General features: G+C 36.4%; 1 protein-coding gene across 1 annotated transcript in view; it reads left to right on the forward strand.

The window, feature by feature from the left end:
• TRIO (trio Rho guanine nucleotide exchange factor) overlaps nucleotides 1–13,552 on the forward strand; it is a 274,256-nt gene that overhangs the window by 240,452 nt on the left and 20,252 nt on the right. Inside the window, exons 34-36 of the mRNA XM_043979301.1 lie at nucleotides 6,646–6,794; nucleotides 8,591–8,657; nucleotides 10,308–10,411. Coding sequence (XP_043835236.1) covers nucleotides 6,646–6,794; nucleotides 8,591–8,657; nucleotides 10,308–10,411 — 320 coding nt within the window. The remainder of the gene's footprint in view (nucleotides 1–6,645; nucleotides 6,795–8,590; nucleotides 8,658–10,307; nucleotides 10,412–13,552) is intronic.

Raw genomic sequence — 13,552 nt, forward strand, 5'->3', positions numbered from 1 at the left:
AGGTAATTTCAGGGAGGACAAAGACATGGAGATGCATAGAATGTCATTTAAGAGAGGAGCAGCAGCAGTGGATAAAGCACCAGCCCTCGATTCAGGAGGACCTGAGTTCAAATACAGCTTCAGACACTTGACACTTACTAGCTGTGTGACCCTGGGCAGGTCACTCAACCTTCATTGCCCCAGAAAGAGAGGCAGGGAGGGAGGTAGAGAGAGAGAGAGAGGAGCAACAACAAGGCAGATTTTGATGGACCATAGAATATGTGATGGAGGGTAATGCATAATGTACCTGAAAGATGGGCTACAGCAAGATTGTTAAAGTTCTTAAATGCCTGTGTGTAGTTGGGAGCCACTGAAACTTCCTGAGGAAAGGAATGATGTGGTCAACTCTGTACTTTGGAAATACTACTTCAGCATCCCCAGGAAGGATGAATTAGAGAGGGGAGGGACTTGAGACAAAAAAACCACTTAGGAGGCAGGAGCAACTGTATATATACAACACGATGTCTATTAAAATTGTTATGGGAACTGCTCAAATGGCAGTCATCCAGGGAAGAGATGATGAGGGCCTGAACTAAGGTGGTTTCTAGTAGATAAGTGGAGAAAAAGGACCTGGTGCAAAAAATGCAGTGGAGGAAGAGACTGATTAGATATATATGATATAAATAATAATAAATAATAATAAAATAGATATATATGATATGAAGGAAGAGTGAGTTCAAGGATGTCTTGGAGGTTGTGAACCCAGGTAGAAGAAAGGATGAAGATACCCCTAGAAATAAGAAAGCTGGGGGCAGCTAGGTGGCGCAGTGGATAGAGCACCGGCCCTGGATTCAGGAGGACCTGAGTTCAAATTCGGCCTCAGACACTTTACACACTTACTAGCTGTGTGACCCTGGGCAAGTCACTTAACCCCAACTGCCTCACTAAAAAAAAAAAAAGAAGAAGAAGAAGAAAGCTGAAAGAGGATTTGGAGGAGCATTGTTTTCAACATGACAAGTCCTAGACTTGCCTCCAGGACATTCTTTTCCAAAAAAACCCATGAGATAGGAAATCTTAATGGTAGCTAACTTACACTCATCACTGGTGTGCCGAGTATGAGTTATGTTCCAGTACTTTAAAAACTAAAAGTATTTTAATGTTAAGATAATCATGTTCCACCAAAGTAAGGTTCATTTAGATACCAGGCATATCAACAGTCTTAAGAATCCATTGTACACCTGAGCAGTTGCTAATAGGCTAATGAAGTCAGGTCAGTAATCTTTCCATAAACATCTGCTTTGTGCAAGTCACCATGCTAAGAGTTAGGGTTACAAAGACAAAAGCAAAACGGCCCCTTCCTCAAGGAAGTTGTATTCTGCTTATTGGTCCAGTCTGTGCACAGATAAGTATAACCAGAAGGATAAGGGAGTGAGGTAGACAAAGAAGGAATCAAAGTGATTCTCTGAAAATTTGAGAAAAGAAAGAACACTAGCAACTAATTGGCAAAAATATTCTAGGCCAACAGTTAATAAAAGTAGGCCCCTTTCAGAGATGAATCAGCCCTAGGGGAATTTTTTTTTTTTTTGTAAGAGGAAAAGAATGATTTCCAGGATCTTCTGTCAAGGTCCTCTTCTAAAACATTGTAAACGATACATGGATACTGATGCTTAACTTCCAGTGTCCACACTTGGAGAGTTAGTTTTACTCATTCAGTTCCTTACCATTACATTTTATCCAAAATATATATTTTCCACTGACTCAAATAGATCAAAGCATGATTTTAGTACTAGATTGATTACTTAAAAAGTTATTCTACTTGATTAAGAAATCTATGCTACTTCAGAAAGGGCTAGACTAAAATTTACTCTGGTGCAATCTATAAAAAAGGGGTTGCTATGAGCAAATTAAATCCCATTCTCTCACTTGATAGTTAATTTGAAGTGATTTCAAAATCCCTTAAGCACTTTAGGAGTGGTCATTTATAATCAGTTAGGTGATTATTAGAATCATATTTATCTATTCACTTAAGGAAATCCCATAAGACTCCATGAGTGTCAAGACTGCCACTTTTTAATGTACATAAATGTGTTAAAATTGCATTTCTTTTGAAAATTTTCTTTAATGTTGACTTTTGTCTAATTTGGACAGGCCTTAACTTTTACTTTATTGGTACCTCTTTTATAAAGTGCACTGCAGAGTCAGTTTTAAGCCAACCTCAGTTTCCACTTAAAATCAGGATTGGAGTAAATTACTTTTAAGATCTCAATTTAGAAAATCATGATCCTGAGAAAGCTATTTTCTTCACTTTTAGTTTGAGTACAACATTGGAGTTAATTTTTCCCTTTTATTTAAGTCATTTCTAATCACCTTTCAATTTTCTAAGAACTTTAAGCAATACAGCAAGAATTGTTCATACTTAGTGAACATTTACTTTTATCCGAGACTATACCCTTCAACTTTCTTCTCTTAGTCATTTGTATTCTGATCTCATTTTTTTCTTAATAAAAGAAACATGGATCAAATGTGGCTTAATTCCAAATAACAATTCCCTACACCCCACCCCCTCCCCAGTGGCAGGTTTTTGTAAATGAAAGCTTCCAATGACAGGTGACTCATTGTAACATTCACAGGATATGCCAGTATCCTATGAGCCTGAATCATTGCTATATATATTCCCTTGTGGTAGGCTTCTCACAGCAGATCACAAATCACCCTTTCTTGTTCATTTTCTTCTGGCTGATCTCCTAGGAGGTCATTTCCAGTGTGGCCATATCTTTTTGATTATGTAGGCTGAATGGTATGTCCCATAAAATGCTGCCTATGATATCATTAGGGTGTGGTTCATTTGCCAAATAGCCAATGTTCAAGGAAACTAAAACTTCAAACTTGGCAGCCAAGATTCATTCTATATGTTAATTTGTCCCAGGAAACTATTGCTTTAGTGCAGCTTCACAGAATGTTAGAGATGGAAAGGATATTAGGTTCTAGTCCAACCTCTTCATTTTACAGAAAAGGAAACAAATATAGTGAGATTAAATAGCTTGCCCAAAATAAAAAAGCTAGTAAATGACAGCACCAGAATCTCAACTCATTTTTTCTGACTCTTGAGTTCAGTGTTCTTTGTACCACACATCATCGTCATCATCTTCTTCATCATCATATGCTGTTTTACAGTGTTATCTCATTTAATCCTCACAAGAACCCTGGGAAGTAGATGTTATTACCTGTATTTTATAGAGAAGAAAACTGAGGCACAGAGAGGTTATATGACTTGCCTAGGGTCATATAGCTAGTAGGTATGTGAGACCAGATTTATACTGGGGTCTTCCTTACTCTAAATCCAACATTCTATCCACTGCGCCATCTACCTGAGTCCAAATACCATTACATTTCTGATGTCCTCAACCTCCATATTCTGTGCGTGTGTGTGTGTGTGTGTGTGTGTGTGTGTGTGTGTGTGTGTGAGTGACTTGCCCAGGGTAATACAGCTGGTGTCAAGTATCTGAAATTGGATTTGAACTCAGGTCCTCCTGACTCCAGGGCTGGTGCTCTGTCTACTGCTTCACCAGCTGCACTCCACCCCATCCTCCATATTCTTGACCAGTAAGAGATATATGATATGACTCAGAAAAGTAAATACTATGTAGCCGTAGTACCTATTGATGACACTGCATTATTTAGTTCCATCTCCCATAAAAAGGGAGAACTCCCTTAGTTATCACTACCACAACCCTAGTAAAGGCCCTCATTGTGACTTTCCTGAATTATTGAAATAATCTAACGTGTCTTCCCCACTCCACATCTTAACACCACTGACAGAGTGCTCTTTCTTATCTAGAGATATGGCTCTGGCTCTGCGAAACCCTTCAGTTGATCTCCACTGACTACCAAATAATGTTCAGGCTTGTTTAGCATTCAGAGCCCTCCCTAATCTGTTGTATTCTTCCTTTCCACTGTAGTTACACTCCAACCAAACAGGATAAATGAGTGTCACATAACCACTTTATATTTTACTGCCTCTATGGCCCTATGCCTCTGCCTGTTATCCTGTTCCCTGTTCCTGCACCGTCCTGCCCTCCCACCACTCCAAAGTCTGTAGAATTTGTATCCATCTACATCCATTTAGCTTGAATGCTGCCTTCTTCAGGAGACTTTCTCTGTTCTTCCCCATTATTAATTCTCCCTCTCATACCTTCTACAGCATTTATTTGTTCCTCTTTAATGCACTTACCTCTATTACTTTGTATTATATTTATGTGTATCCTACTAGTCTATAAGTTCCATAAAATCAGAGACTGTCCTCTCTGCCCTCAGTAGCACCCAGTACAGTGTTCTTACAATCTTCCCTGAAAGAGTTTACATTCTAACAAGGGAGACAACATGTGACCATGGATTTAAAGCTACAAGGGAGCATACAGGAAACTGAGGCCCGAAGAACAGGGTTAAGCTCTTTTGTAAAGTGATGAGGAACTGAAGCAAACAGGATTAAGTGATTTGCCGGGGGTCACACAGCTAGTGTCTGAGTGAGGCTGGATTTGAACTCAAGAAGATGAGTCTTCCTGAATCCAAGCCTAGCACTCTATCCACTGTGCCACCTAGATGCCCAGGTATAGTGCAGATACTGCTAAATGACATTCGTTGTTGGTTAGATGACCTTGTATATAAGAGATCCCAAATACAAGTTTCCAACAGTGCATAACCCACGGCATACAAAATAGAGCTGCACTTAGTAACCCAATGTCTAGTGGCATAGTTCAGGTTTGCCTCTTTTCCAAGGCCGGCACTAAGTAGGACGTTAAAATTCATTCAGGGACTTGGTAGCTCCATCCCAACCAGGTCTCTATTCCTTTCTCAGTAAAGAGACAGACCCAGAAAGATAGTCTCAAAAGAGTCCCTCTATGTGAAATGAACCTCTTTTTGAGAGGAAGTTAAATCTCTTACAGTTTCTATTATCACTTGCTCTTTTTTCTGATCAAATCTTCTCTCATGACAGGAAACTCTTTACATTCCCATCTCCTGCCACCATCTCTATTCAGACATTTTCCCCTTGGGGACTTTAATTAGCATGAGTGGATTCAGTGGCTGTCCCAAATGCAGTCACTCTAGTTTCTTCCTCTGTATTTAGGGGAGGGTCTGGCACTTTTGCCAAATTGTTGTTTTTCCTTTCAAGTGGACAATCATCCTAATGAACTTCAGCTGTTTCTCTGTAAATCCAGACAGTCTAAAAAGACCAAAAAATTCTCCCATTCATTGTCCCAGGCTTTGGTGGTTGTCCTCTCAAAGAACTCATAAGACATGGCCTGCACAAATCAAAATTTATTATTTAGGGTAAACTTCCTACAGTATAAGTCAAGATCTATTCGTTCAAAATAGTTCTAAATCCGAAGCAAATATTATTTCCCCAGGTGACTAATCTTCTTCAACAAAAACCACACACAATATAGACCTAATCCTTCTAGTTCCATGAGTTTTAGGTGCATAAATAAGGTTTTGCTGTCCTGAAAACCATAACTGTGACTGAGAGACACAAGAATTTGTCTTTTTGGCTTTTCTAGCATACAAGCATCCAATTTACATTAAAGGTCTGAGTAGAGCATGATAGTCATAACAACTATTCCTTTAGTTTATATGATGCATTCTGTCCAAAGAGGAGTGCATCACAAGAATGAGTGTGTCATCTTCTTCACCTTTCTAATTCAATCAGATAGTCAAAAAGTAATTACTGAATACATACTCTGGATCTATAGAGGGTGGTGGAAAGGAAAAGCGGAAGAGAAATTTTCCTTTAAGGGAGACAAAACTAACATACATGAAACAATGAGAAAAGTATTGGAGGCCATGGTTCTAGTGCAGTGGTAGTTAAGAGAAGGAAGAGAGTATTACGTGGAGAGGTTCTAAAAACACACCAATAATAAAAATGACTAGTCTAGCCCCTGTAGTTACAGAATGAAATAACAGCTTTCAGAATTTTTAAGTGAGTATATATTTTACAGCAAGGAAATAATTTTGCCAAGGTTTGCATCTAATAAACTCGGCCTTTTTATCTAGGTTACCTTAGGTAAGTCATTTGCCTTTTCTAGGACTCAGTTTTCCCATCTCTAATATAAATGTTTAACAAGATGTTAACCTTTACATAGCTGAATTCTATGATCCCTATGAATTAGATCTGTGGCCAAGTGTACTTACGGGAGGATAATCCCTACTTCATCAGACAAATAGGGATAATTCCCCTTAAAAGTGAGACATATGAAACAATGCACATTTCTAAAATGAATAACAGTAAGATTTCATTTGTCAGAGATGTATCGGAAAAGAATTCACCAAAATTGATAAATATCATAGGGAATCTAAAAGTAATAGGTTCCAGAAACCAGATACCAAAGAGCTGACTGAAGCAGACTGTTATTTTCATCATTTGTTACAGTACAAACTTTATTAATTCACATAAGCTTTCATGCCTTTCCTTCTCTGCCTACTTTCAATGACTGTTTTCCTGCTTTGTTTAAAATATAGTTAAGTACATTTGTTACATAATTTCTGACCTAATTAATTTACTTGTGATTCTAGTCAGTAATATGATATAGTCAATGTTATAACCAGTCAATATAACAGAAAATAGCATTGTTACTAAGAAATATTCTTTGTAATTGTGTCTTTTGGGTTCAGGCACTGGAAGATCGTCCTAGCTCACTATTAGTAGACCAAGGCGATAGTAGTAGCCCATCCTTCAACCCTTCAGACAATTCCCTCCTGTCCTCCTCTTCACCCATTGATGAGATGGAAGAAAGAAAATCCAGCTCTTTAAAGAGACGACAGTAAGACTGACTTTCCTCAATTAATAAGTGTGTGTGTGTGTGTGTACACACATATACATATATGTATATGTATGTATGTGTGAAAATTTATAAAAGTACTTCTTAGTCTGTAACCTGAAGTTCTTGCCCATTTTAAAAAATGTGAGTGCTACCATTTTGAATTAAGATCAGTAGAAATCACAAAGTTTTTTTTATCCGGCATCAAAACTTGAATTGTGTGTGATACTTGGTTTTCACTTTTGTTCCTTAAAAACATCCCTCCTGGGCAGCTAGATGGTGCAGTGGGTAAAGCACTGGCCCTGGAGTCAGGAGGACCTGAGTTCAAATCCGGCCTCAGACACTTGACACTTAATAGCTGTGTGACCCTAAGCAAGTCACTTAACTAACCCCCATTGCCCTGCCCAAAACAAAAACAAAACAAAACATCCCTCCTCAGGAGGTCCTGAGTTCAAATCCAGCCTCTGACACTTGACGCTTACTAGCTGTGTGACCCTGGGCAAGTCACTTAACCCCAATTGCCCCCCACCACCAAAAAAATACCTCCTTCAATTCCAGGGACATGTTGCGTCCACCTGTAGCCACAATTTTTCTGCAATCCTAGAGAATTCACATAAAAAAACCTTTTTTCTAGGATCCTATAATTAGTCATTCATCATAAGACAGCTGCTACCATGGGAAAAGAAAGCTTTAAAAATAAAGGTCTAAATCTTTCTTAGAAATTAAATATAATTCTTCCTTCATGGATGTTTACTAGCTTTTTCAGACCAGTTCAGGGTTCCATTTCATGTGAGATAATTTATTTCAATTATAGTCTAAGAGGCCTTATAGAGTTAATAGACTTCACTAAGGAAACACTTCCATGGAGGGAAGGGGAAGGGAACACACTCATTAAGTGCACACCATGTCTCAGGCTCTGTAGTGAGCACTTTACAAATAATAACTTATTTTATTCCAAATGGCATAGTCATGGCACAGTGGATAAAGCACCGGCCCTGGGTTCAGGAGGACCTGAGTTCAAATCTAGCCTCAGACACTTGACACTCACTAGCTGTGTGACCCTGGGCAAGTCACTTAACCTTCATTGCCTAAAAAAAAAAAACCCAAAACAACCAAATGGTATAGTCAGAACCATAGCATCATATAGCTAAATTTTGCTTTCCTCTTCTGTTTCATATGAAAACCTAGTGTCTCTAGACTGTTAAGAAAATAATTCTGCAGAAATATGTATAATGTGATTGTACATATATAACCTATACCAGATTGCTTTCTGTCTTGAGGAGGGGGGAGAGAAGGGATGGAGAAATTTGGAACTAAAAATCTTTTGAAAACAATGTTGAAAGTTAAAAAAATTAAAATACAGTATTTGTTTTGAAAAAAACAAAAAAATTAAAATAAAGATAATAATTCTTTTATGTGGTGTTTGCTTTAACATGACAGTTTGGAAATAAGGCCTATCTCAGACCCATTTTGTCATCTGCCTTCTGGCAGTTTCACTGTGGATCCAGATGTCAGTGGAATACAATTAGAATGTGTATCTGTGGATGTAAATTCATTGAAAGCTTTCTATGTATTTATCACAGTGACTCCACTGAGTTAGCTATTTAAACTCATAGGGTATTCAGTATGCGGGAGACTTCAAAATGCCTGTTTTCAAAGCTTAAGTGTTGAGAGTCATCTATTTTTGTAAAGGAACAAATCTATTATAACCAAAGATACAGAACTCTCATTAAACACTTTATTTCTCAGTCTACAAATGTTGTTTTTGGTAAACTTTTATCTTTCTCCTTTTTTTACAGCTATGTTCTACAGGAATTAGTGGAAACAGAGCGGGACTATGTACGGGACCTAGGCTATGTGGTCGAGGTATATGTAATCACCAATATTGCAATCATGTGACCTCAGTCACCCGAGTGTCTTTTTTTCTATGTTACCCAAAGGTATATTATGTTTAAAAAAAACAAAAACAACAATTTAACATAGGCACTTTCCACAGGTCTCTTAAATACTATTAATTCACAAGAAAAATAAACAGGTTCCTCCAAGACATATATCTTGTAGCCCTTTAGCTTATAAAGCTCAGTTGAAATTCTCTTATCTAATCTACACAGTATGCCTCTTCCACTGTTAGACTAATTTTTGCCTGTATTTTAATTTTGACATTTATTATTAATCGATAAACATTTATTAAGCACCTACTACATGCTAGGCACTGTGTTAAGTACTTGTTACATGAGGCTCGCCTTTAATTATGCCCCTTTCAAATGTTTTTGGTGAAGCTGAAGTGACAATGGTTTTAATTCCTCTGAGCCAAAATATGCCACAGCTATAAATCTTATTCCATTTTTAACCAGACCCTTGCATTCAGGAGACTGTTAAAAAAAAAAATAGCTTTGAGACTGTCTCAAGTAATTTAACGATAATTGAGGATAGAACAAATAATATATCATTGCATGAGAACAGAAGTTACTCAGTACTTCCTGTGGCTGATATCTACTGTGGTTGACTTAACCAGAAATGTCATTCTAATTAGATTAAGGACTATTTCTCAAATGAGTCTAAAGCCCAAACCAATAGATTTTATAAATATCTTTGATTATATCATAAATATTTTGACCCAATTCATTTAAAATGTGGTATTTTATGGTATATGTTTTAAAGTATCATTTCATTTTTGGAAATTTACCCATTACTTGACAGTGTTTGGGTATGTATTCCACCCAAACCTCTAGTTTACTAAAACTGATTATATAATGAAGCTTTTCTATACATGGACCTAGGCTATGTAGTTGAGGTATGGGTATGTGTATATTTTATAAATACATACACGAGAAATCATGCCAAGTATGTACATACTTTGCCTTTAGGACATTTTTAGCTTATTAAAGTGAAATAGTTTGGAAACTTAAAAAGAATTTTTGCATGATGAATGCCCACTAAGTTCAATTTTAAGACTATATCTGGAAAAAAAAAGACTTTATCTGGGCTACACATTTTTGTTTGTATTGAACTCTGAGGAGTAATTAGATTTTCCACCTCCTTCCTGTACCACCAAGACCACTATTTATGGTTTTAAATCCTTATTTTATTAATTATGTAAGACAAGAGGTTTAGTTGAGGTAAGATAAATATTTATATATTTATTTTTGAGCCAAGTATATAATGTTTGCTCTCTCACATAATAATAAGGATATTTGTCTTTCAAATTTTGATTAATATATATGAAACTGTCTAGGGTCAAAATCTGGAGAAACAGCATTAACCAATCTCATTATACATTTCTGGTGTGAGTTATAGCTACATTTCATTGTTGCTTTTATTTTAAATGAATTAATGATAAGAAAAGACAAAGGTATATTTTGCTCTCAAGACTGATACATTTAAATAAATTTTTAGAAGGAAGCAGCTATAGAATTGTTTTGGCTTTTGGGTTTTTTATGGGGGAGGGATGTTGTTCTATTATTGAGTCATGGCATGACATGAATATGAGTTTTAAAAAGAAATCTCTAATTACAGGGATACATGGCACTTATGAAAGAAGATGGTGTCCCTGATGACATGAAAGGAAAAGATAAGATTGTGTTTGGCAACATCCATCAGATTTATGATTGGCACAGAGAGTATGTATAAATAACATAATCAATCTCAATTTGTAATTAAGTAGATTTAATTTCTAATTAAGTAAAGTTACTTGATGAGTGCATGTTGTTTTAGACAAATGTTGATTTGCATTATTTTGCTGTCTGTGTGGCTTTGTAAAATAAGTTATATATATATATATATATATATATATATATATATATATATATATATATATATATATATATATATATATATATCAGTAAAGAAAGGGTATTAGGGAAGGACTGGCTAGCTGACTGTCCAGTTGCTTAGATAGGACTTCCTTATGTTTCTATGCCTCTTTAGAGTCACCCTGAGTCTGGATTTCATTCTCAGATTTACAAGTTCACAAACTAAATTTTATTAGTTCACCTAGGGATAATTAGAGTCTGAAAAATTGATTCATGCTAACTCAAACTCACAAAAGTCTGTGTTATAAATCAGAAGACCAAGTTTATTCATTTATAAAAATAATAGCTCACATTTATTTAGTGCTTCAAGATTTACCAAGCTCTTTCTTCCCAACCTGTGGAAAAGGGTAGCATAGTGTTAAATCCATTTCACAGATGAGAAAACTCAAGTTGTAAGTGACCTGAGATCACATAGCCAATAAGTGTCAGCTTGGACTCAAAGCCATATCTTCTGATTCCAAATCCAGTAGTCTTTCTACTCTGCCACTATACCCTCCCCATTTGTAATTAGTTATGTCTCCCACATATAATAGGACATACAAGTGACAGGATATAAATGGGTCCTGGCTATTTGTACAGGATCCTCCCTCCAGATGTTTTGGTTCACTTAGTAGTACCAAAAATAGATTTAGAAGTATCTCATTTATCACAGAATTAGAGAAAAGGGAATTGGATGTTCTGAAAGCACATTTTTCCATCAACCTTTAAAAGTCTGATAAATATAGCCTTCTCCACTCTGGAAAATCTTCTCTCGCAACCAATCCAAATGTTTTTGATTCAATACCTGTCAGTAAATAATTTTTTAGCTTGAACTACCAATATGTGTGCATTTGATTATTTATAATATCTACAAATGTACAAAGCCAGAGAGACCTTGTATACAGATATGCTTAATATATGTTTGTTTAGTGAGTGAATGAATGAAAATGATTGATATCAGTTGAGAGATCAGAATTTAATATGTATGTCCCTGGGTCAAAGACTATATTCTGGCTAATGTTTTCATTAAAGGTCATTATCAAATTCATGTCTTGTACTTTTGTTTACTCTTAGGCCTAAAACAGATATTTTTTAATAGGTCAACCATCTTTTGGTTGAAGTCACATGAGAAAAGGGAAAAGAAAGTAAAGCAAAAGAGTCTTCTAAAGAGAGTTAACATTTTAAGTTTAGTTATTAGAGTTGATGCAAAGCCTGTTCTGTTCATATACATATTTCTAGCTTCAACGGTTCCTTATAGGTCTAATTAGCATGAGAGTATGTTGATTAATATCATAATATAGTGGGGAAAGTAGTAAATTTGGAGTCAGAAGACCTTACCTGCTACGTGACCAGAGATAATTCATCTAAACTCCTTCAGCCTCAGTTTCCCCATATGTAAAGTGGAATTAATAATTCTTCTACTTCCAAACCCTTAGTATTTTTTTTAGGAAAGTGATTTATAAACTATAATCTGCCATAAGAATAAAACTGATTATTCTATATGAGTATCAGAGAATTAAAGCCTGCCTCTGAGACTTAATTCAATAATTATAGTCTGCTTGACTTCTGAGTTTTAGTTTCTTCATCTGTAGAATGGGGATAATAACCTATCTCACAGAGTTCTTGTGAGACTCACTTAAGGTACTATGTGTAAAGCACTTTGTATACCATAAAGGTCTAGTAACATATAACATGTGAGTTACTGGTACAAAATGCCAAAAAAAAATCTAAGTATAAAAATGAATTGTTCTATAAAGGAATGTAAGGGAAAAAATCCTACATCATAATTATCACTTTGAAAGAGTTACGGGGGCAGCTAGATGGCTCAGTGTATAAAGCACTGGCCCTGGATTCAGGAGTACCTGAGTTCAAATTCGGCCTCAGAGACTTGATACTTACTAGCTGTGACCCTGGGCAAGTCACTTAACCCCCATTGCCTGGCCAAAAGAAAAAGAAAGAGTTACAAATGAAACTAAGAGGCTGCTGATCCTAAAGTTACTCAGTTACTGTTATTTAATTTTAATCTTAAATTAGAAATAAACTTTGAATATGGAAATTAAATTGGTTGATCTATGCCACATAGCCTTAGCATTTCATATCAGTTGTTATCTGGCTTGATCCTTTTTTAAACTTCCAATGGAAGAAAAAATCCTTAGATAAATGGTAGTATTTCTTTAAATTGTGTTCTTAGAGCAGCCGTGTGGTCTGGAACCCTGACTGAAAGTTGGGGGTGTTTAACCTGGAGAAGAAAAGGGTTAGAGAGGACATGATAAGTGTGGCAGGAGAATGACAAGGGTTCATTCGGTTTCACTCTAGCAGCCAAGCCCAGTTCCAGTAGGTAGAAGTTATGGGAGTACAGTATGAGTTATTGCTAATAAGGATTGCTACTCAGAAGTGCAATGACTGCCTCAATAGAATGTGAGCTTCCTGTTGCTTAAAGTCTTAAAAGCAGAAACTTGTCAAGGTTATTGTAGAAGGAAGTAGATAGACCTTCTGAAATTTTCTGATTTTATGGTTTATTTTTTACAAAAATGTCAGTCAACTATATGGTTACCTGCTTCTAATTGAAAAGGCATTGGCAGGCAGCTAGGTGGCGCAGTGGATAGAACACGGGCCCGGGAGTTAGGAGTACCTGAGTTCAAATCCGGCCTCAGACACTTAACACTTACTAGTTGTGTGACCCTGGGCAAGTCACTTAACCCCAATTGCCTCGCCCCCCCCCAAAAAAAAAAATATATATATATATATATGGAGGGAGGGAGGGAGGGAGGGAGAGAGGGAGAGTATTAAAAAAAAGAAAAGGCATTGGCATCAGTAAAACTTTTTTTTAAAGAGAAGATGCAGGGAGGGGGAAGAGAAGATACAGGGAAGTGATTTCATTCAGTTGAACCCCCCAAAATAGATAACAAGTCTAAAAATGTTCCCCTGTAATTTCTGTTTTTCCTTCTTAAGCCACTTAATTCTCTTTAT

This window comes from Dromiciops gliroides, chromosome 1, assembly GCF_019393635.1.
Source record: "Dromiciops gliroides isolate mDroGli1 chromosome 1, mDroGli1.pri, whole genome shotgun sequence".
NCBI lineage: Eukaryota > Metazoa > Chordata > Mammalia > Microbiotheria > Microbiotheriidae > Dromiciops > Dromiciops gliroides.